Source organism: Electrophorus electricus, chromosome 21, assembly GCF_013358815.1.
Source record: "Electrophorus electricus isolate fEleEle1 chromosome 21, fEleEle1.pri, whole genome shotgun sequence".
Lineage (NCBI taxonomy): Eukaryota > Metazoa > Chordata > Actinopteri > Gymnotiformes > Gymnotidae > Electrophorus > Electrophorus electricus.
The window spans coordinates 13,909,799-13,934,094 of NC_049555.1; the positions used below are offsets into that span (position 1 = coordinate 13,909,799).

The 24,296-nt window shown below is 45.7% G+C and overlaps 3 protein-coding genes across 9 annotated transcripts in view; 1 reads left to right on the top strand and 2 right to left on the bottom strand.

Annotated features, from left to right (window-relative positions):
- Window positions 1-13,940, top strand: part of LOC113582726 — a 15,932-nt gene extending 1,992 nt beyond the window's left edge. Inside the window, 19 exon segments of the mRNA XM_035520698.1 lie at window positions 1,781-2,199; window positions 3,206-3,436; window positions 3,729-3,823; window positions 3,977-4,096; window positions 6,889-7,008; window positions 7,121-7,127; window positions 7,639-7,829; window positions 8,203-8,261; window positions 8,474-8,693; window positions 8,772-8,923; window positions 9,039-9,154; window positions 9,372-9,394; window positions 9,396-9,512; window positions 9,797-9,877; window positions 10,078-10,180; window positions 11,489-11,651; window positions 11,917-11,955; window positions 12,413-12,569; window positions 13,763-13,940. Coding sequence (XP_035376591.1) covers window positions 1,781-2,199; window positions 3,206-3,436; window positions 3,729-3,823; window positions 3,977-4,096; window positions 6,889-7,008; window positions 7,121-7,127; window positions 7,639-7,829; window positions 8,203-8,261; window positions 8,474-8,693; window positions 8,772-8,923; window positions 9,039-9,154; window positions 9,372-9,394; window positions 9,396-9,512; window positions 9,797-9,877; window positions 10,078-10,180; window positions 11,489-11,651; window positions 11,917-11,955; window positions 12,413-12,569; window positions 13,763-13,940 — 2,591 coding nt within the window.
- On the bottom strand, window positions 499-3,146 carry si:dkey-148a17.6 (uncharacterized protein LOC108190685 homolog). Its single transcript, XM_035521122.1, is given in 3 exon segments — window positions 499-1,137; window positions 1,139-2,220; window positions 3,062-3,146. Coding segments are annotated over 2 exon segments (1,104 nt in total). The 5' UTR covers window positions 2,179-2,220; window positions 3,062-3,146; the 3' UTR covers window positions 499-1,073.
- A 121-nt stretch (window positions 13,941-14,061) lies between the features above and the next one.
- plekhg4 (pleckstrin homology domain containing, family G (with RhoGef domain) member 4) overlaps window positions 14,062-24,296 on the bottom strand; it is a 50,365-nt gene continuing 40,130 nt past the window's right edge. For 3 of the 7 annotated variants that reach the window (XM_027018652.2, XM_027018656.2, XM_027018650.2), the window contains exons 14-24: window positions 23,083-23,960; window positions 20,152-20,401; window positions 18,964-19,053; window positions 18,518-18,742; window positions 18,127-18,297; window positions 17,707-17,887; window positions 17,123-17,239; window positions 16,805-17,032; window positions 16,317-16,513; window positions 15,239-15,301; window positions 14,062-15,083 (exon numbers count right to left, since the gene is read on the bottom strand). In XM_027018652.2, coding sequence (XP_026874453.2) covers window positions 15,263-15,301; window positions 16,317-16,513; window positions 16,805-17,032; window positions 17,123-17,239; window positions 17,707-17,887; window positions 18,127-18,297; window positions 18,518-18,742; window positions 18,964-19,053; window positions 20,152-20,401; window positions 23,083-23,960 — 2,376 coding nt within the window. In that variant the 3' untranslated portion in view covers window positions 14,062-15,083; window positions 15,239-15,262. Of the gene's footprint in view, window positions 15,084-15,238; window positions 15,302-16,316; window positions 16,514-16,804; window positions 17,033-17,122; window positions 17,240-17,706; window positions 17,888-18,126; window positions 18,365-18,517; window positions 18,743-18,963; window positions 19,054-20,151; window positions 20,402-23,082; window positions 23,961-24,296 lie in introns of those variants that run through there. The other 4 variants (XM_027018654.2, XM_027018651.2, XM_027018653.2 and 1 more) reach the window with 4 other exon arrangements.

The following is a 24,296-nucleotide window of genomic DNA, read 5'->3' on the forward strand; positions in this document are numbered from 1 at the left end:
ATCTCTCTCTCTCTCTCTCACACACACACACACACACACACACACACACACACACACACACACACACACACACACACACACACACACAAGCCTGACTGTTCAAACATCCTTGCAAAAAGGAAAAAGTAAATGTATACTAATGAGCTCTGTGCAGTTCCATGCAGGGGAATTTGATCATACTTTGAAAACAAAACAAAAACCTTGGCAATGATAAACACACTATCCAGAAAAGTATGCAGTTCCTCTTTTCCCACTCAGAGTTGCAATACAGACGGAAAACTATACTGATGTTGAAATGCCAAAACACCAGACTGCTGAAAAAAGCTGTGATGCAATCACACAGATTTAGAAAACGCTGATGTGGCACTTGTTCATGCCAGCTTTAAAGGATTAACGTGAATCATCAACACACACACACACAGACACACACACACACAGACACACACACACACACAAACAAAACAAAACAAAACAACAAAAGAAAAACCCAAGTATACATTAAATTGAATGCAAATTTATTATGTTTGGTTTGGTCAGAAATAAGACATTAATAATCGCTGGATGAAATAATCAAATTATATTTAAATTTGTTACATTATCAAGATTTTTTTAAACTGTTGACAAAACAATTTAGGATTTTGGATTAAGTCCCCTACCACGTTTTGTTGAAATTCATGGTCAAACATCTTTGCAGATCAAACAATTACATAAACAGGTCATGTTAGATTATACTTAATAAACAAAACTGAATTGCTCATTTAAAATGGTATTACTGCACTGAAAAAGTATCAGAAACATATACATATACTAAGAAGTATAGGATCAAGGGTAACCCACACTAGTACATCATGAGCCTAGTCTATAAAATGGTGATTTGAACCGTTTTAATCTTTCATGATACTCAACACATTTTAACCACTGAAGACAATGTTCCCAGCACTGCATGCTGTCCTGGACACTGGTGAACAGTACTTCTCCATCGAAAATCTCAAAAATCAGTCCAGTGTAAACTTACACTACATGCACACATCAGTGTCCAGCCAGTTTTAAAAAATCATAAGTATACAGTTCAGTCAAATGCACTGCCAGTCACGGCTGTCAGCATTGTTGCATATGTCCACTAGCAAATTGATCTGTTTTGGACTCCTGTATGCAGCACTGAGATGTGTTGGTGTGAGAGCTTTGCCTCTTGGACACAAACGACAATTCCTTGGTGCCATTGCCCCCTGTGCCGCTGGACAGGTGTCGGAACAGCTTCTGGATGCCAGTTTCGCGTAGCGAGCTGCGGAAGTTGCGTGCAGCGAATGCATAGAGCACAGGGTTGACGGCACTGCTCACAAAGGCCAGCGCGCCAGCCACCATGACCATGTCGTTAACAACGGCCTGGAGGCTGCTAGCCACCGGGGAGTCCTTCTCGAGGGTGAGCAGGACCAGGGACAGCACGTTGGAGATGTGATGCGGCGTCCAGCAGAGAGAGAAGAGAAGCACCACGGCGGCAATGAGCGTCGTGGATCTGCGCCTGGAGCACAGGACCATGCGGGCGACGCGGCTGAACAGGCAGCCATAGCAGACCACCAGCACTAAGAGGGGCAAGACAAAGCCCAGCAGGGACTCCAGGAGCAGGATGGCGGCCTCCTGCATGGGGGACTTGTAGCTGCGATACAGGCAAGGCTCGTCAGCCGCCTCCCCGTCCAGAGTGACAAGCAGAGGGATGCTGAAGAGGAAGGATGCCACCCACAAGGCTAGCAGCATTTTGCTTAGTGCACGCTTTCTCTTCCAGCTGGCCGAGACGAACGGGTACCTGACGGCCAGGAAGCGCTCCACGCTCATGACGGTGATGAGGAAGATGCTGGCGTACATGCAGACATGGACGAGGTACACCACGGCTTTGCAGGTAACCTCGCCGAACACCCACGAGCGGGCCAGCGAGTAGATCCACAGGGGCAGCGTGGCCAGCGCGAGCAGGTCGGCGACAGCCAGGTGGAGGATGAGCAGCACGGTGTGGGAGCGCTGCTTCACGTGCCTCAGGATGGTCCACACCACCAGCAGGTTTCCCGGGGTGCCCACGACGAAGCACACGGCCAGGATGACGCAGGCCCCAGCCAGGCCCGCCTCACCTACCTCGCCCCTGGCATCTGGCGCCCCACCAGCCTCCTGAGCAGTGCTCGTACCATTCATGCCTTCTGTGAACACTCCACTGTGCGCAATGCACCAACACGTCTCAGTGGAGAACAGCAAATTTGGAGAGACTAAGTAACACTTCCCCTTTAGAAAGAAGCACTTTTTCCAAGAAAAAAACAGAGTTAGAGTGTGAGTGTGAGTGTGTGTGAGAGAGAGAGAGAGAAAGAGAGAAATTAAAAGCTTTTGGAAAAGATTTCAGCCAAGCTTTAGCACTTTTTATTGCAAACATATTTACATATGTAGAAAATTGTCATTTGAATCATCAAACCACCTGCAGAATCATATAGCATAATTTCTGCAGTTACATTTCTACAGTTTTTCTCAAATTATTCAGATAAATCTGTATCAGTCAGGAAAACTATGATAAACTCTTTTAGTTCACATCTAGAAAACTCTAAACAGGAAGAGGACATTTTCATGTCATGTGTCTCAGAAGGGTGAAAATGTAAGACATTTAACACCATGTGTCTGGTCTGAACACTTTCAGATTAATACTTCACGTTTTTTATGGATAATTCTAGGGAACATAGAACTAAATTTACTGTTGGATTGTGACGGTTCATCTGAACTTAAAAATGGAACGCAGACTGATAATTCAAGATAAGATTTTTAGAAAAGTATGAAATGCATCTTTCATAAAATTCTTTTTAATAAGATTAAATTAATTCTGCCAAAGGTAAAATATTAGAAGCAATTTTTAAAAATGCAATTACATTACCATATTCTCTATTTTAAGACCATTCTAAAACTTGAAATTAAAAGATAATTTATTAACACATTGTCCATCTAGTTCCCATCATCATACTCACACTGGTACGTTTGGCATAACAGTTCTAGATTTGTGGTGCTGGTGAACTGAGGTGAATTTTGCTCAGCTTACCTCAGCTCAGCCCAGTTTGAGTTAGACAGTAAACCTCAGACCTCTACACGAACCGTTCCTTTGTGTGTGCCAGATTCTGAGCTGTCTGGAATCGGGCACTCGCTCCCTCTTACTCGGACTGTCTGTGATGCAATTTCCTGAAAGAGCTTGACCATCCCAGACTTCCTCAGACCTCCCTGGAGGTTTCTGGCGGTGAAGGCATACAAAATGGGGTTCATGGAGCTGCTAATGAATGCCAGCGCCCCGGAGACCAACACCAATATTTCCAGGAAGTCCGTCGGCTCTTCTTGGCAGGCAGCCACGTCCTGCACTACCATGACAATGTTCAGAACATGGTGGGGCAGCCAGCAGAGGGTGAAGGCCACCACCACGGCAGTGATGAGAAACGTGGATTTCGGTTTGGTCCTCTGCATCTGGCGGAGCTGAGTGGCGATCCGGCAGTAGCAGACAGCTAGTATGAGGAACGGGACGAGGAAGCCAGTCAGCGTCTCCAGACACTTGCAAATGATCTCCAGATTCACAGAATCGTACTCTGAGAAGAGACAGTGCTGCGTGCCATCAGCCCTGTCGCCCAACCGCTGAGTTACAGTGGGGGGGGATCCCCAGCAGGAACGCCAGTCCCCAGGCGCCAGGCAGTGTAAAGGCCATAACCTTTTCTGCCTTCCAGCGCAGCATCTTCAGCGGGTACCTGACGGCCAGGAAGCGCTCCACGCTCATGACGGTGATGAGGAAGATGCTGGCGTACATGCAGACATGGACGAGGTACACCACGGCTTTGCAGGTAACCTCGCCGAACACCCACGAGCGGGCCAGCGAGTAGATCCACAGGGGCAGCGTGGCCAGCGCGAGCAGGTCGGCGACAGCCAGGTGGAGGATGAGCAGCACGGTGTGGGAGCGCTGCTTCACGTGCCTCAGGATGGTCCACACCACCAGCAGGTTTCCCGGGGTGCCCACCGCGAAGCACACGGCCAGGATGATGCAGGCCACAACACCCCCCACAGTGGACCATTCTTCCACTGTGTCTCTGTCGTCACTGTTGGGAGAAAAGCTGGTCATATCTATGTCTGGCTGCCAAAGGAATGACAGCAGCTAGAAAACCTGTTGAGTTTTGTAGTGTGCTTTATACAGAATCTAGCTTTCCACGTGTTACTTCTCTAAATAAATGACATGACGAAACCAGAGAGGCAGCCAGTTCAAATGAGCTGTTAACTGTCCAACATATAAACCAACGTGGAAAACAAAAAAACAATACTGGGGAACCTAATCAAAATCAAATCAATCAAAATCAAAATTAAACTTTAAGCTACTATGTGGTAGTGTTGTCAGTACAATGCTGAGGGGCACTGCACAAAGTGGCATTTTTCTATGCTAGAAAGAAAAGATTTTGAGTCTAGTAAACATTTTATAGCATTGTTTTTGCAATGGTAAGGAAAAAACCTAATGTTTATGGTAAATAAAAAGTTGAATTATTTAGTAGAACGAGTGTCTTCAGAGCAGGAAATAAGGATAAAATGAGAACGCTATAGACCACTGAAAGTAAGAATATGGGAGAACGGAAATTCCTGCCTGCGAAGAGAAATCGGAGACCAATTTGCAGAACACCGCCACAAAGGACGTGCCATCTGGTAAAGCAAATCACTACACTAGTGCTGATGAGGCCGTCATTTACTCACTGTAAAAGGCCCATTCCCACCTGGACAAAGCTAGAACTGGGTTCTTTGACCTTCTCCAGTGCTTTTATGACCATTCAGCCCCCTCCAATTGGTGAGAAGACAAAGGGACATGTGGACACCACTATTATTATCTGGATCACTGATGACCTGTACATCTAGACTTCAGTTTGCACATCTGCAGGTCTGTGTGTCAGATCAGGTAGTGAACATCACCATCTCCTTATCTGTTCACACTGCACACATCTCATATCAAATAAAACTCAGAGGCATGCAGAGGTGTATCTACGATCTTCAGAGCCGAGCTGCAAAAAAAAACCAAAAAAAAACAGTGCCCCCCATGTTATATATACCATTACATATCCCCACTCTCCATGTATCTATACAATGGCAGCAAAACGCTGGATGAAAGGCACCACAGAGGCACTAATTACAGCAGCACAGGAACAAGCTCTGGACATGAGACCAGTAGAGGCTGGATCTACCACAACAGGCAGGACCCCAGATGCAGGTTGTGCAAAGATTCCACTGAGACAATCCAGCACATAACAGCGGGATGCAAGATGCTTGCAGGCAGGGTGCACATGGAACACCATAACCGTGCGGCTGGCATAGTGTACAGAAACATAGTATAAATATGTAAATATGTATATGTATATGTATATAAAGACATAGTATAAATATAAACCAACCAGTCATAGTAGTGGTGGACAAACAGGCTTCTGGAGGCAGGGCTGAAGTCATGCAAAGATAGAAAAAAGCCCTTCATCAATGAGAACCAAAGAAGAGCCAGATTGAAGTTTGCGAAAGACCGTAAGGATTGGACTGTAGAGGACTGGAGTAAGGCCATCTTCTCTGCATTTTTCAGCGTTGTCCAACACCAGGTGGTGTAATGGTTAAATGGAGACCTAGAGAGGCCTACAAGCCAGAGTGTCTCACACCCATTGTGAAATTTGGTGCGGGATCGGTGATGACCTGGGGGTGTTTCAGCAAGGCTGGAATCGGGCAGATTTATCTTTATGAAGGCATGAAAGCTGTGATTAAAAATCAGGCTTATTCCACCAAATATTGATTTCTTGATTCATCCTAAGTTGAAATATTAGCACTGTGTTTTTATAACTGAATATGCGCTTGTTTTCTTTGCATTATTTGTGGTCTGAAATTTCTGTAACTGTTTTGTTATTTTGACCATTAGTCATTTTCATTAAAAAAAAAACATGCTCTAAAATACAATTTTGTTATCTGGAATTTGGAAGAAATGTTGCCAGTAGTTTATAGCATAAAACAAAACCGCTCAGCCTGGTCAAACACATACCCATCAATTTTAAAACTAGAGAAACTGATAATTTTGTAGTGGTCATATTTTTTTCCAGAGCTCTGTGTGTGTGTGTGTGTGTGTGTGTGTGTGTGTGTGTGTTATATATATATTAAGATTTTAAATGATAAATAATATCCACCATGGATAAGATACTTTATGAATCAAAATTAATAATTTAATGCCAGAGAGCAGCACGCCCCAGGCGGTAGTAGTAGTTGACATTACAGCTACCATCGTCTTTACTTATCTATAGACGATTCTACTTGTATAATGACATCTTAGTAATGGCATTATTTTATCATCACACAGACTTCTCTCTACCGGTCGGTCTGTCGTTCGTTCTCTTTATTTTTATTGTCCTCCTCCAGTTAACAGCTTGCGAAGAACCTGCACGTGACGTCTCTGTAAATTGCACCCGCTCAAAAAAAAACCAAAAAACCCGCCGAATCTGAGGTCTCTCGCGGGGCCGCTCAGTTAGGTTTGCTGAGGTAACCCACGTTTTTGCTGAAGTAGGCTTGCTGAGTGTTTTTAAACAACTGGCGAGGATTTCTGATTAGATCATTTAAAGTTATTCTATTGTCAGTATCGCAATAACATAATTCTCTAGCCAGTTTCTCACAGCTACACATTTGCTAGGTTAGGCTAACGCTAACCTAGCCTAGCTAACACGAATGCTCTTAGCGAGGTAATATTAGAGATGGTTTAGTAAATCATAAACACCGGTCACCTCAGCTAACACGGCTCAGGAGTTGACAGTCGAGCCTTTAATATCCGTTTTCAATTCCTCTGAGCAAACCTTATTGCTTCTGAGAATCTACAGCTGAAGGGAGCAACTGAAGGAAATCAAGGCTGTTCAGTGATCGACATGGCTGCACGTTTAGACATGTTAACCATATAAACACTGGGAAGTTAGGTTACCTCCATCGTCTGCTTCACAATTTGATATTAACTTGCAACAGGTACGTTCTTCTGTGGGAATTGGGGTACTAAGGCCTTCAGTGTGATCAAACACAATTCACTTCGATAAACACGAATAGTATGTTACAGAATCAGCTTCATTCATACCATCAGGACAAAGGTATGTAACGCTGATCCCTATGATAAAAAAAAAAAAAGCATTAGAAAATCTCCAATCAGGCAAACATTAACTTGCGTGCACGTCCTATGGATCTTCAGGTAACCGAAAGAGCGACCTTAAATTACTGGAAAACCCGGATATACTATATATTTGATATATAGCATACCAAACCAGAGACGTTGGCCAGCCCCGTGTATTCCCGTGAGTAAGGTGGTTACGATTGTCCAATGGTGCCATCTTGTGACAGGACATCATAATGCACGTTTCACTCCTACGATCTGGGGATGCTATGTGAATCCGTGTGGTCTGTTGGGAGTTCAGTTGAGTCGGGGTAGTTATTTAAAGATGTAAATGTGAGTTTGTTAAATATGCCTTTAGAACATGCCTACCAAAAATGTCCATGACAAATGTCAATTGGTTCTAAAATGTTCTGTTGTAATAATGCCAATTTATTTTGAGGTTGAATCATTCCTAACCACGCAGTGTGTGTTTTCTGAACGGTGTGTGTCAGTGCATGACACTGTGCCACTGGGTCTGGTGGACACTTCTGGTGGAATGTGGGGAGAAGGTTCTCTACTGTGTTGTCCCTCTCGAGCAGGTGCGTATGCACTCAGGTCTGCTTGCTCATGACAACCTGCTGTGGCTGTGTGACCAGGTGGCCATTATACAGTGCGGTAGCCGTCATTTTTGATTTCCAGGCAAGTGTCTGCTCTCAGTCTATCTTCATACACTGCACAACAGTACCATACAGGATTGTCTGAACTACAAAAAATAAACTTGGGGCAATAAAGACAAGCCATGTGTGTCATGTAGGTTCATTTCACAAACATATTACTATTTTTTATTGGAATTATAAATTGTATCAGCATATAATTAGTCATTTTGGGCAGCGGTTGATGTTGTCCAGACCACTTCCTTCCCGAGTATCAGTGTCCTGAAAGGCGTCCGACAGATGGACAGTTTTTGAATGAAAAGCACAATGCAGCTTGGGAATTTAAGTAAACGGGGGTGTTGTGGTAGCTGTTACAAGCTGATGTAAAAAGGACCCACGCTTGTTTTCGTTTGTAAAAACCAGTTTCCTGCAGTCAGACGTGGTCCTGCTGCCGAAGTGGTTCAGCGATCGCGAGGTGCTGCGCAACGAATGACGGGCGTGACAGAGTTTGTATAGGCTCTGCATGAGGAGAGAAATAAGGAGCAGAACAACAAAGACAATTCTAACATCCCAAAACCAGAAAACACTTATTTATCTACCTGTACTAACATCACTCCTCAAACAAAATCAGTCTATTCGTGCGTTAAAACCAGATATAATAACCATATTTTTGTGATTCTTCACTTTCCTTCAGACTGGGCCGAGGGGTGCAGTTGGGGGCATTTACACCAGGAAGGCCACGCGAGCCATGCATCGGAGCCCACGTACATTGTGAGCCTGGGTCTGTTGGTGAATTACCCAGACTCCTCTCTGGGCCAGCTGCATGTGAGCAGCAGTCTGGAGGGAAACAGATTCTACATCACAGGCACTGGAGTGCTCTTCCAGCATGGAGTGAGTCTGGCCAGTTCCCTGGTGTTTGGAGTCTGAGACATAGTAAGGGGGAGTCAGTGGGAACTTGAGATGTCAGAAATGTCGGGATGCTGTTGACACAGGAGCTGGTTGGGAACGTCGTGTCTGCCTCTGACAAGGTCTAGAGAAGAGTTACCTAGCCTGTGTACTCACCTGCACAAATGAGACGGGACTTACCTGGCTGTGAGAGAGGCCTTGAAAGAACTCTTCCATAGGAGAGAAACCAGCAAATCTCTCACACACACACACACACAGACACACATACATGCACACGTTTCACATACAAAAGGAATCTTAACTAGACTTTGTGAACGTGTTTTTCCTTTTCTCTCCGTCTTTCCTTTTCTTTTGCTCAGTATGTGCCAGGTCTTGCTCTGCTTCTGTGACAACATTCACCCTTTATAAAGTTATTAAAGTTTATGCTGGAACTCACTGGTATGCTACTTACTTCAAAACCCTTATAAAGGTATGTGAGAAGGATCTGGGCCCCACAGACTAACCACATTTTTAATCAGCTAAAATAAATCTGTCTCCCCCAGACACGGCAAGCCAAGATCAACCCGGTTACAAAGGGGTGCATACAGCATTTATGACTCCCATCTCTCTGTACACACTGTTAAACCCGTGTGGTCTCAGCACTGCAGCTCTCCACAGTAGAACAAATGTAAAATCTTGTCCCTCAGCACCCAGAGTTTCTCTGCAACTCTGAAGACTAGCTGGATTATGTTTGGGGAGAGTCTGCTGTTGAAGGGAGAAGGACAGATGTTCCGGCACGTTCTCAACTTCCTGAGATGTGGCCACCTCCTGATGTCCGCTGGCTTCAGGTACAACGCCCTGCCCGCTGGCTACAGGTGCCACGCTTTGCAAAGCTTTCTGGACAGACACCAAACGTCTGTGTAGTCTGTGACTGAAGATGCAGGTGTTCACTGGGGCGCTGCGGTTAACCCTCACCCATGACATAATCTGGGTTTGTGAAATTGCCAGTGTTTCATGTACCTCTCCAGATTAGTCTGCTCCCAGTTTATGCTTTATATCAACTTTATAGATATTGCAGGGACTTCTGGTCCCTCCAGTTAAAGTGGCCTCTACGTCTGCTATGTGTTTATAGGGAATGGCCTTTGCTTTGTCAGATCGAAGCTTTCCAGGTTCCTGCTCTGTCTTGTGCTCTGCTGGACTGCTCTGACTGCAGGTGACAGAGCTAGAATACTTTAGTGAGGAGGGTAGTTAATTTTTAATAAAAACGTAACAACCCCCCACATTTTAACCCTGCTTAGTAGCAGCAGTTCTGTGTCTAATAGAGTGCTCATTTCTAGTCAGAACTTGATGGTTTTGCCATAATCGGTAAACACTCCTGAACTTGGGAGTTCATTGGTCTGGTTGGTGATCGTGTGTTCTGCCAGGACATGGTGTAAGGTTTAGGACTAACTCTTTCTCCCCCTCCCAGTTCACGAAGGACAAAGATCGCTTCCCAGACACCAGCTCAGATGACGAGGTTTGTACTTGAATATTTGGGCAGTGTGTGTCAAACAAACAGTATCCAGTGTGGGTCCATTTCGACTGAATATTCATCAGCGTTAGAGCTGGGACTAAGACAGTCGGACCTAAGACAGCGTTATGTGATATAGCTGGAAGACTTTCAGAATCAACTTGTCATGTATTTACTCAGCTTTTCTGTGATTATTGCAGCAATGTGCTTGATGAATTTAATTTAAAGTTGTGGTTGAATAGCCAGCCCCTCCCCCTCTCCCCCAGGGTCTTATGGGATATTCTGGTTGGGGGATCATATTCAGGGGCCCCAGCAAGCTTCATTCAGGTAAAAGGGAAATTGTGATGAAGGATCTGATGACTTGGGTATTAAAGCAGTGGTCCATAACTCCAGATCCATAATTAGTAATGTCTACACAGCTGGTCAAAGTGATCTTGACAGGGGTTGTGGTCGGCTGACTTGGTGATTTTCAGAGGAGTTGGAGTTGAATTTTTTTTTTATTATTATTATTTTTTTTTAGGGGTTGAATGTTGCTGTCTGTTAAAAAGAAATGGGGGGGGGTATATTTGAGAGATGTAAATAACAGTGGTTAAAACACAATGGATAGTTGACTGCTTCATGAAAATGCTTAGAATGAGAAGAAACTCCTAATACATTCACAACTACCTCAACCATGAACATCGTCGTCCCATATTTCAGAGAGAAAGCCCAGGCTCCTCTCAACTGACAGAAACTACCAGCTCCCGCTCTAATGCCACCAGAGGGTGGAGTGGTGAGCGGGCCAGGCTTCTGGGAGCCCTGGGGTTGGTAAGGTCCTCTCACCCAGGGTGCAGATGGTGCTGGACGAGCGCGGGACGTCCTCTGCTGCATTCACTGTGGGAGAGCATTCCTATGTCAGACCAATGAGACTTGCTGGCTCTGCTTGTCAAGGCGTGTGTGGGCGGCTCAGGGCTGGAAATCGAGTGGGTGCTGTCAGAGCAGAGCATCTGCTAGAGGCATTGGCACGCACGGGCGACAGCAAAGAGCCCTGAGGGAACACCCGCCCAGAGACGAGCCTGATCGCATGCGTGTGCACGGTGAGCAGACAGGCTCTGCCAGCATAGCTCAGGGACTTGGAGAAACGTTATCAAAGCCAGGCTGCGAAGGAAACCAGGGCAGACATTACAACAGCACTGAGCAGACACAAGGGACAGCAACACCAACTCAAAGACTCATGAGAGCACACAGTCGCAAGCCTTACGCTAGAACTCTCTCAGGTGAGATTTTTAAATCTTCTGATTTCCGATGACTGTAAATTGTGTCTGTGTGTGTGAGATCGATCCGGTGCAGGTCAGAGGGATAGACACGGAGTCCGTGAAAGGCAGCATGTTTCCTGCCGCGAGCAGCGTGGTCTCTGTTGGAGGTTGCGTTTTGAGGGTGGAACACCCTGCCGTGCTGGGGAGAGGTGGCTACTTCACCCACAGCGTTATCTATACAGGTTCATTTCCAGTTCCTAGTCCACTCTGCTGTCTGGGTGCATGTTGGAGGGTTTCGGTTTACTTCAAGAGAACCCAGACTGACCTGAAGTGCAGCAGAAAGTTTTATTTACATATTTGTCAAATTGTAACACATGATAACAATATGCTGATGATAACTATGTAAAAATACTAAGGCAAATCTCAGATAAGGAATGTAAAGTATTGCTATTAAAATGGTAAAATACAGCTGAATCATATAGAACTGTTTTCATACTCTTCCAACAGCTGAACAGCCTCCAATAGTCCAACCTGCTGAGACGAAAGGTCAGATTCTGACTTCCATGCTGATCAGAATTGCTTAACGGTGATTGTCCTATGAATCCTCTACTTTCAGTGATTGTTGATTTATTTTTTTGGGTGGGTCGGGGGTTAGTCCTCTTCTGTGGAACTGTGCTGAAAACAAGAGGGTGATGGAGTTCCTTTTTTAACCCTTATGTCTTGCTTCATGATTTCAGAGTTTGCGTTCGTTGTGTCATTAAGAGTGCTGAGGCTTTCCTGGTGAGAGAGGAAACTCAAACTGCAGGAGTCACGCGGATGCCATGCACAAGCCAGTCGACCAATCAGAGTTCACTCTGGCTTTCATTCCTGTTTGATTTGAGGTCTCTGCCTTTTCTCCAGCAGAGATGGAGGAAGGAAGAGCCTCCTGGAGTTCTGGAAGGTTGGTGATGTTTCCTCTAGTGCTCCTGGTGCTCCAGTGTACTAAGTGTACTAATCTCTCCAGACTTGGCATTTGCATACACCAGCCTGACTTATGAAGAGATGGTGTATGCTTGCCAATGTCATGCCTTCCTCACGGACGCCATCCTCAACTCCGGCGTGCTGAGAAACATCTGCGCTCGGAGCATCACCGATGTTTCGTCAGAGGTTCAGACACCTTCATAGAGCAGTTTTAACAGAATGTGTTCAGGCTAATTTATGAACCGATATTCTTGAGGGTTATGATTATTAAATTTAACAGGTTATACCCTAGCTGGTGTTTCAGAAAAATGTCCCAATATATGATTTGACATTTTGGATTAATACCGCATTCAAGAGCCCAACATTAATTGGTTAACATGCTTGAGGAGGCGGTCCCAGTAACTGTTTCCATAGCTACACAGAATATGATCTTAACACACAATCTTAAAACTAAACACTTAAGATGTGAAAGGCTAAAGCAGCAATAACAACAACAGAAAGCCACATGTCTACATCAGAGCGCCACTGATGGTGGGTGGAGATGTTACATGCGGTCACCCTCGACAAGCAATAATTCAGTGACATTTAAGTGTGAAACTAGCTAGAATAGCTGTCTGTCTAGGTAGGCAGGTTTCTTTAATCATCTGAGCTACTATCATGTCACATTTAAGCATTGATAACTGCCATGAAATATAGCACTTTTCTTTTAAGAGTTGTGAAATGGGTGTTTTGAGAAATTGAAATAAAGCCAATTTTCCTGTGAATTTAGTAGGGCCCTACATATGAATAAAAGAGCAGTATTCCAGGGTCTCCCAACACATCTCCCAGACACCAACACAAATACTTCACACCTGGTACAAGTGAACAGACACTGATGGGTATGAAACACTGGGCCATGGAACGCCATTCTAAAGTACAATCATTACTGGATCGTATCACTCTTGATGGCAAAAGACTCCCTTTAGCTCACTTTAATACATCATCACTGTGATCCTGCCAGAGGACATTGCTCTCTACAGACAGGCCACACTGCAGTGGAAGTCTTTGTGCAGGGACTGCTGATAGTGTTGCACATCAAACCATGTGGAGAGCTGGATGAGCAAAGATGGTTAACACCCTGGCTGAGGGTAACTGCACACACACCACATTGGAGCGCCTGTGTGGCCTTTTGTGCAGGTTGGTCAGACTGTTGGACTGTTTCTCAGGGTGCTGCCATCCATGAGACAGCTCAGTGGCACCTTTTAACCACCAAGGTTACTTTTGTTGGGATAGAGAACATATATTACAGGTCTAAGATTTCAGTACATAACACTTAATGATGTGCAAGTATTTATGTAGAAATATAGTTATATTTACATGATCATACATGATTTTGTTCATTTTGGGGGGTGAAATTCACTCTGCCATTGATAAAGTGCTATGCTGAGTGTGTGTGTGATTTACTGAGGAAGACATCCCTCCAGACACGGTGTTTCTTCTTCATCAGCAGTCGGACACAGCAGGGATGCGTACCTTCTAATTTCAGCCAGGGCAGTTTGGCACTACAACAGAGGCAAGAGATGCTAGTATAATGGGATTTAATACTGGATTAACACTGTTTGAAAATCCAGTTTTGAACTACAGCATAATGGCCCTTTAAGATCTGAGTGTTCCTGCAAAGAAACCAAAATCAATCTGAATTGAAACACACTATTATGGATACAAAGCAATCAAATTTTATTAAATACATATGAACTTGTTAGGAAATATGAAACTTAAATACTCATTCACACTTTGGCGGTAAGTATAAACACAGGTCCTGCTTCTGTTTGAACTCTCAATGTTTTCATAGTGGCTGATAAGAATGGCACTTCTGTGATTCACTATTGGGCTGACTAATGTGTATCCATGTTCAGTTATCCCAGTCCTTACCCTCCTGTGTGCTAGGACCACAGCACCAGTGGTGCAAATATTTACAGGAAATATACATTTTTATGTCCATTTTGCTGTTGTATCTAAAATGCAAACAAGACTGCAGACTGAAACCAACTGTTCCCACTACTACCTTTTCAAGCAGTGGCCAGTGGTTGCCGGACTGTGTCCCACAGGAACACTGACCCAGGAACAGTGCTGATAATTAAAAGTCACAAGCGCGAGGAACTGCATGAGCACAGAGTAGCATCCCAACGGAATGTACTGGCCACAGGTCAGCATAGAATATGAATAAAAGATTGAATACTACAGTCTGCCTAACAGTGCTGGTGTCAGAGAAATGGAATCTACTGCTTTAGAAGGCTTCGAGGAACATTTTTCCATGCGTAGGCACAATTTCAGCTACAGTTGCTGGTACTAAGGTGGTTCAGAGTCTGCTCATAGGCAGTTTACAGCAGAAGTGGTCAATAGAAAAATGAGGAAAAACAAACAGGTCATAACTACTGTAAACTAAAACAATTATTTACAATCATTTATCAAAGTACAGAAAACTACTGTACCAGAACTTTTGAAAAGAAGATAAATAGAGCGATATTTAAATCAACTTTCTTTAAAAAACAAACAAACAAACTATATAAGCCATGAAAGCTCACAAGTGTTTTTTTGTGTGTGTTAAACAGTGCTATTTTCAAGCTTTTTCAGAAGTCCACAGGATGAGTCGTAAGAGTGGGAGAGGAGTGATAAATACTGGCTTGATTCCTCGTCTGTGTGGTAACATTGTCTTCTCCAGCTGCACGTTAGACCTGTGAAACAAGACGTGGAGGAATGAGAGACCCAGCGTACAGCACCCTTAATCAGAACAAACGTGACGTGTCTGAGTTCAGCATGCAGTGTTTCATATGTCGTTAGCTGATGATGGGATCATGGTTGTGTGTGTGTGTGGTCTGGTGGCACCTACAGCAGCAGTGGTTACAGCACCTGTTCACACTACAGTGGAGGGGCCTATAACCTGAGCAGCTTTCTGTAGGTGGGGAGGAGACAGGAAGCGGTTATTACTGCAGTGTTATCAGCGAGGGTTGAACAGCTCCTGTCACACTGTGGCAAGAGGATTCAATAAAGTTTAATAGGGTCATGTGAGTCTTTAGGATGAAAAATATCAGCCCTAGACAAGAGGGTTGGAGATGGAAAGTCCTATTGCAAACCAAAGTGTATTAGGCCTAATATTATAGCACAGGTTAGGATTCATTAGGTGAATGGTATTAACTGAAAACATAAGTAAATATCTCAATAGCACACTGTCCAGGCAGGGCAGTGTAAACTGCTGAAGACAGAATTATTTTCTTATAATCTACATACATGCAAAAACACTGTCCAGTTAACATAGACTGTCTGGACAGGGTTACACTTTTCTTTTCAATGAAACCTGAACCATCTGATTACACCGTGAAGAATTAACTCGGGCATGGGGGGAGTGTTCTAGGGAGAATTTCATATTCAAATGGTCTTATTTCTGTTGTATATGGATGTTTAATTTTGTCGCATCTACAGAGTGCTGGGTAGTCCCTGTAGATGCAGGAGGCTGGTCTTTATACTGAAGGATGGAGACAAAGGAGGAAGGGGTGCAGTGAGGGATGGGCAGAGGCCTGGTGTGAAGGGTTGGGTAGAGTTTGGAGAATTAAACAGGGGAGAGCTCCTTCTGGCAGACGTCTTCTTCCATAGCACCACAATCGCAAGCAGTCCTCCCTTCACCCTCTAATCTCCAAAGTGTTTTCCTTCTGATTTCCTAATCCAAGTACTACTATAAATTCTTCTTCTTTGTATTTAGTGGACTATTTCAAAGGAAGAGAGTAAGAGACTGCTTATAAAAATAAAAAAAAACATTACAAGACATGTGGGCTTAGCTGACAGTATGACAGAAAACGGGCCTACAAGTAATTCACATTGTTTCCTGTTGGATTTGGAAACGTTGGATTGTATGCCAAAGTCGAGGTGTACTCATCAGATGTGCACACACCCCCACACACACCAATACTGACCGCTGAAATGTACTGGCTGTTGAAACGTGGTTTTTGGTTGGAGGGAGAGGCGATGGAGGACAAGCTGGTGCTGTCACAGGGAAAGCTGGGCTCCTCACATGGAGGCTCGGGGAGGTGACTGGACACACAGCCACTGTCCGAACCGCTTGAGCCGCTGCCTGAGAGACAGTGTGAGGACGATCCTGAACTCTCTGTAGCTACAAACACACAGCGCTGTGTTTCTTCACAACATTCACACACAGCCAAGTATCAAGTGTATTCAAAACATCTAGGGCAACTAGTTAGTCTCTTTGCCTCCTTGACAAGGGAAAAAACCCCAACTATAGATTGCTACACTTTGTAGTCTTCTCTTTCAATTAGCCAAAGGATGAAGGCCATATCATCACTGCACCACTCACGCGTTAAACTTAAGCGTGTTGTGGGCTGTACCTCTAAAGAGCTGGGAGTACTTTCACCAGGAGTGGCTTGTAAAAGCGGGGTGTGCATACTCATGGAGGGCTGGCTGCTGGTCTCGTTCTCCAGCTCGTCCTCCTCGATGCAGGGGCTGATGAGAGGTCGCTCCCCATGTAGCAGCGTCTGGCTGCTGTACATGTGGAGGTTGAGGGGTCCCAACAGTGTGGAGGACGGGGGTCCACCTGCCCCTGCCACAGCAGCTCTCTTGAATGGGTTTGAGTGGTCGAACAGGGAGACGGCGATGGAAGCCCTGGTCCTGGCCCCTGTGAAGAGTGACAGTACGTGTGTGCGTAAAATCAAGCGTTCGTGACTACACGTGCATCTGCAGAGGTTCAGGAGATGTACGGTCATACCTCGACCCTTCATGATGTAATCAATAGCACGATCATTGATAGCAGCATCACTGGGTTTAATATCCAGAAAAGGTTTATTGCCCACACCCATAGAGACCATCTCCTGCATACGGATCTCTACACACACACACACACACACACACACACACACACACACACACACACACACACACACACAAACACAAATAAAACATCTTAGAGTATCCGTACAGAAATATAAAACGTGGACAGTGATCAGAAAGCAGGAATGTGTTCCTACAAATTTACTGTGCCAAGCCAGAGTCTGAACCCGAGCTGCTTTCAAAGGCCAAACCATTTTTAATATTCTTTCTCCTCAGATGTCTTGTTAAATTGTGGGTACAGGAGTACAGGAGTGAGGAGTGTGTGAAAGCCTCTTCCTGTAGGCCTGGGCCCACTATGGACACAAATACAGAATTAATTATTACTAAACATGCTGAGATGTTGAGAAACGGGAGAACTTAAACACACACTCTTCACTCCTTTATTCTTTTCTGTCATTCTCCAAAACACACCATGTCAGCTCAACTGTCCTGTTTCACTCATTCTCTCTTGTGCACACACACCTTTGTTGCGTGTGGCCTGTTGCCACAGTATGCGGGCGATGTCGGAAGTCCAAGCGTGTTTGATGTCGGAGGTAGAGGCCTGGAGGATGTAGGTCTGGTTCTTTGATGTTCTTCTGCGGAACCAGATCTCAAAGCGCAGGCCGCTGTCCCCTGACGTCTCTGTCATCCCCACATCAGCGGTCTGCAGTGCACGCAATAGATGAAACTCCACCGTCCATTTCAGAAGGTAATCTCCTGACTGCTGGAACGACTATGACAATCTGAATACTGAGATGCTTACTGGGAATACTGGGAACCTTGTCCCAGGTAGCAAAGCTTTTAATGCGATGCTGCATTAACCTGCACTGCCACACAAGATCAGAAGCACATTACACTGATCAGTGATCAGTGTAAACACTCGTTCAGCTGGTGTGGGTTTACCTTAAAGGAGTGTTTGTATATGTACACATCCAGGCCTCCCTCGATGCGTTTGGGTTTGCTGAACAGCACAAGGTCCTCGAACAGGAAGATGTGTCTCTGGGTCTTCTTCCGCCCATACCAGATGGTGAACTCGTCCTGCCGCACCAGCTGGCCCTGCTCCTTCAGGTTCACCTGAGGCACAGGTGAGTGAGCAGGTGTGGGCAAATCGTCTGAACCACGTGATGTCCATGTTGGGAAACTGACCCATAAGTAATGGATAAATAATGGATAAGGACTACTAATGGATTTCTGTCGTGAATACTAGTGAGTCACTTTTTGCAGACAGAACAGGAGCGTTAAGCTACTTTTGAAGGTGGGATGGGTATTATGGGCATTTGTGTTGGTGACTCACGTCGCAGTCGCGGATGGCATCCATGGCGAGCAGGTCGTTGCCATGGCGAAGCTGGAACTTCACCATCTCGGTGGCGGCACACAGGTAGGAGTGCTCCTGCTCCTGGGTGTCGCTCACCTCCTTGATGAGGTCCTTGAGGAGCAGGGCGTATTTGCTCATGCGCTGGATGGGCTTCAGGAGGTAGGATGCCAGGTCCATCTTATCCTCAAGCTCCAACTGCTTATTCTGGAGCGAGGGACAGAGAGCGAGAGAGAGAGAGAGAGAGAGATGATGTCAGATGACACAGGACGTGACAAACGCCCTCCACGCAAACAAGGTGGAACGTGGTGGTTATATACAGTTACGTTATTGCCGCTAGGATGATGGCTAGCTGAAAAATTCCTTCCACTGTGATCATTTACTCTGATACAGTGACTCGAGGGCAGTGCACTAGTGCGGTCACTCACCCTGAAGAAGGTGTTACCGTGGCTGGCCAGCAGGGTGTCTGACTTGGGCTTATTCTTGCTGTACAGGGCATACATTCCAAACTGGTCTTGCTGCAAATGTAGAAAAGAAAAACAGCATCAGCATTGATATCTTTATCCTTCTATCCAGCATGTCTGCCCTGGGGACAAAGCTGGCACTCCTGGTCAGGATACACTGAACACAGAGGAAACAGGCGTTTTATTTCCCAGTTGAAGTTTTATTTGGAAGCCCATTTTTCATCATCCTGGTTCAAACTGCTTGATGTGTTTTACATTAATTTGGAACAGCCAGAGGCCTTGGTTGTGCCAGGAATGTGTCAGGACGTTCTGCAGCATATGATGGAGTCTCCGCTGCAGGCAGAGAGGGGTCTGCGCCAGTCTTCATTAAACACGGACACTCTCTCTCTCTCGACGGGCGGGTTAAAAGCGGGGCTGAGTCACAGCGTTTCCCAGGTGTCTGCAGATCAGTACCTGTTTTATGAATTTCATTTAGGTTAAGTAGTATATTTGAATGCACTTGTACAGTTGCTCTCTCTTATAGACTTGGTAGAGCATCCATTTAACATCTTTATACTGGCCTGGAGGCAAAGATTAGAATAACCGAACAAAAAAACAACAACCTGTTTCTTCTTTCCTTCTACCCTTGATAATTACTTAGCGTACAAGAACAGGGCAGACCTCTGCATGGGCGTCAGACAGAGATGACGCCTAGTTCAGTAAGACTGATTTGAACTAGTGAATTCACCACCTTAAATTTTTCACGAGATTTGGTTTAATTTTTGCCCTTCTGTTTCACAGGAAATGTGCCGCATGACCAAGTATATCAGTATATTTCACTGAATAAAATACCACCTATTATAAGGCAGGAGAATTATATGTACTGTCACACTGTCAAATTAAAACCGTAGCTGATTGGATGATCCTAGTGTTTAGCTGGTACATTGTGTCTTTGTCAACTTGATAACAATCCTCAGAAAAAGTAAATGTACTATGCAACATCTGTTATGAAAATGTTTAGTATCATGATATTATTATTTTATGATATATTGCCCACCCCTGTATTCAAGGGTCCTAGTTTTAAACAGTGCAGCAAGTGCTGACCTAGTAGTGTCAGCTCTCATCTCCGACCGCACACCCACACCAGGTAGCTGGTCCCAGATCAGTTCTTACGTGGCGCAAGAAGCAGTGGCTGACGCGTAGCGGGTGGTTGCAGCAGCTCTCCAGCTCCTTCAGGAAGTACTGGCTGTGGAAGTCTACCAGTTTCTCCAGGTTCCCAAAGATGACGCTGCGCTTGCCACGCAGGTCCTGTGGCAGGTCGCGACGTTCCATCTCCGGGAAGTAGTGCTCGATGATGTAGCGCAGCGAGCGCACGTACTCGCGCTCCGTCGTCACCATCTCGTCCACGATGTGCCGCAGTTTACTGAGAGAAAAGTTGGAAGTTTTAGGACTTATTTAATAATCCATTATTAATTCATGAGTAGCTAATACGTAACTTTAATAACTGGATAATTAGCTAATGGAACTGCTACTCAAATGTCACCAAAATGTCATGGTTGGTCCCTCCTCGCTTCCATGTTCCATGGTTTCCCTGTCTTGTGTTTCATTTTCTCCACCCCTCTTTGATTTTCCACACCTGTTATTACTTTCACCTGTTCCTCATTTCTGTCTTGTTAAGTTAATGTGTTTAAACTTTGTCTTGTTCTCAGTGTCTTGGCTGTTCACTGTAAGTCTGCATGTAAGTAAAGCCATTTTGTTTTTCCAAGTCTGTTTATGTAATTCCTAGCCTTTGCTTCCCCTGTTTGCTTTCGTGTGATTTGTTTGTTTGTGGTCATGTATCCTTGTGCTCTCCGTGTTGCTCTATGACCCTGGACTAACCTAACGACTACAACGTTGGATTTGGCCCTAATAAATCTCGCTCTTCTCTGCACATGCGTCTGCCACCTTACTCCTCACCGTTACATAATTCAGTTTTTACGACTCTGCTGATTGACTGACAGACATGATCAGATTCAGCAGACTGAGTGAGTCTCTTTAGTGACACCCTCTTTAGCCTGTCAGTCAGAGCTACATACTGTCAACACCTGGAAGCAATCCAACATGGGTGGATCTCTTTTTAACTATGAGTCCTAATTCATAAAAATGCACAAAAACCTCTAATACAAACGTGGAAAACGTGTGTGAGTGTAAGTGTGTGAGTGTGTGTCTGTCTGGCTGTCTGTGTGTGTGTATGTGTGTGTGTGTGTGTCTGTGAGTGTGTCTGTCTGGCTGGCTGTTTGTGTGTGTGTGTGTGTGTGTGTGTGTGTGTGTGTGTGTGAGTCTGTCTGTGCGTCTGTGTGCTCGTATGGTTTTTGTGTGTAAAAACTTCGACTGTCTGAGGCTTCCTGAGGACTGTACTATTAACAAACTATTATTACAAGTAATACTTGTAATAGTAATGTTACAACATTATCTTCAATAGCGATAATTACAGCATATTATGGTATTATATACATACACACCTACAAACACTGGGAATCACATGGGACAATTTATCCAACCAGTGTACATACTAATGCACACTCACAGCTTATCCAACCCTTCATAATGAAAACAGATGGGCTGGTCTCAAGATCACAACACATGCTGCTTATTTCATATGGAAGTACACAGCGTAAACACCACTGCATGACCAGGCCTCTTCCCGACAAACGTTCGTCCTCGCATGGCCAAGTGAAGTCTCGTTACTGTCTTAACAAGGCGTGCAAGATGAGAAGTTCTGCTTTTAACCACCACCTTCACAGAACAGCTGCAAGAACAAAGAAGCTGCCATCTTGCCTAAGAAGAAATTATCTTGTGTAAATGACAAATGTAGAGAGAAAAATGTAATGTAATGTAAAAAGAAGCTCATGACTAAAGAAGCTCATGGTAGCACTTGCAACCTATGTAACCTATAATGAAGGTTGGCTTGCTCAAAATTTGTGTATATAAGACCAAGTTATTCTCTCTCCCTCTCTCTCTCTCTCTCTCTCATTCGCTCTCTCTCTCTCCCTTTCTCTCTCTCCCTCTCCCCCTCTCTCTCTCTCCCTCTCCCCCTCTCTCTCCCTCTCCCTCTCTCTCTCTCTCTCACACACACACACACACACACACACAAAAACCTTGTCTCTGTGTATATATTCTTTACAGCTTTCCTCCCCACCTCCCTCCCATGTGCTTATAAATGGCTGAAATGTCTTAGAGTAGGTTGTGTACTTCAAAGTCCCCCTGTGGCCCCCTGCACAGTTCTCATCTGGGAGAGACATCAGGGGCCCAAAGCATTCTCCCAGGGGCTTAGCACAGAACGGGGGCCCTGCTCTGGAAAAGACATCACTGCCTTATAGATGAATGATTATGAGGCTGAATTACCCCACCCCCCACACACACTCTCCTTACAGTTTTATGCACACACACACAGGGGGACACTTTCACACATGACTGGAGTCTGCAAACAGCTACTCTGTATAGGGCACTGAGTATTTTAGAGGGGAGAAAATATGTCTGTGTGTGTGTGTGTGTGTGTTATGTCAAAGTGACGGTTGTCAAAGTATGTTTGTGCAAGGAGAGAGCTGTTAAAATATCCTGGTGTGGTTGTGTGTGTTGGCTGCACTGTTCAGTGTGTTTGGTTAGGCAAAGGTTTCCAGAAACAGACCTGCACTGGATTGATGATGGCAGGGGTGTGTGTGTGTGCGTGCCAGGTGGTTAATCGCCCAATACTGCAAGGAATTTATTTTTCTTTTAAAAGAAAAAAATAGACATCCACTGTTTTGCTGTTAGATTAACGCTTTTTGTCCAGCACACTAGCACATGTATGAGAGTTGTAGCGTGTGTGTGTGTGTGTGTGTGTGTGTGTGTGTGTGTGTGTGTGTGTGTGTGTGTGTGTGCGCACTTCAGCGATGGATACCAGAGGTGCAGTCTGGTATAATTCACTGGACAAAAGGAGACAATGGCTGAATGATAACTCAGCCCAGGGGACATGATACTGAGACAAAAACCTGAGAAAAAATGGGCACAGGCTGGGGCTTCCTGAGGACTGCACTGAGAGTCTCTGATGTGTGCGTATGTGTGTGTGTGTGTGTGTGTTCCCACCTGCCCTTGGTACGTGGCTCTGGGGCAGGACTCCCCTCGCGGTGCGTGTCCATTGATACCCAGCCATGTGCGGGCGCCAGCCGTGGGCTGTAGGGCCGGTCGACCACCTCCGTGCTGCTAACCTCCAGGCCTCTGATGAAGACCCCCGTGTTCCCCCTGCGCGCCGGCTCGCTCAGCGTCCGCTGACACGTGCCATAGCGTGACTCGACTGGCTCACCCCCGGCGGTGGCGTCGAAGCTCTGGGTTTTCCGCAGGACCCGCCGCTTTGTCTCCACCAGAGAGGGAAGGCACGGACTGAAGGTGCAGGAGGTCCGTGTGGGGGCACTCTCCGAGGAAGTGCTGCGTGTTAGCCAGTGCGAACTGAGGCAGGTTCTGTGGGGAATCCGGTGCTCTGGGTGGAAGGGGCTCCATGTCGGGTTCTTTGGCAAGTCCGTGCGGCTGCAGGGAGTAGATGAGCTGCTGGAGATGGAGGAGAACCTCTCGCGCGCCCAGCCGGAGAAAGACAGGCTGCCGCTGCGCTCCTGCTGCGGGGTGCTGCTATCTGAGTGCCTCCGGGGGGAGCTGGCGGCCTGTCTGGGCTCATCCCCTGCTGGGAGTGAGCGGCGTGCACGCAAGGCTGCCTCCAGTTTCTTCTCAAACATCTGCTTGGTTTCCTGGCACTTGGACCAGGCAAACTTCCACTGCTTGAGGCCCTGGTCACTCCTGAGCTCCCCAGCCAGGTCCTTCATCTCCTGGAAGCGGGCGTCGGGTATGGACGGGTGCTGGCCACGGTACGTCTCCAGGCAACCGATTACTCCCTGACTCTTCTCGGGCGTGTTGCAGTCCTCCATGCTGATGCAGGCCAAGTGCCTCATGCCTTCCAGTGCCCACTCATACGCCTGCGAGAGATGTGGAGAGAAACGGTGCGGTGAGCACAAAGATGGCACAAAGAAAAGCCCAGCATGTGTGTGTGTGTGTGTGTGTGTGTGTGTGGCCTATAGCAGGTAAAAGAAACAAGGCAGACTGGAATATATCATGATAGCAAGCCCATGAGAAGACAAGCCTGGAAAAGGGACGTCATAAAGGCGCTTTCCTGCTGAGGGAGTGTGCGCACGTGCGCGTGTGTGTGTGTGTGTTTAAACCTGAGAAAAAGAAAGGGAGTGAGGGAGAAAGAGGGTGAGAGGGAGAGAGACCCTCCACACCTCTTTGAAGTAAAATATAAACATATTTATGGA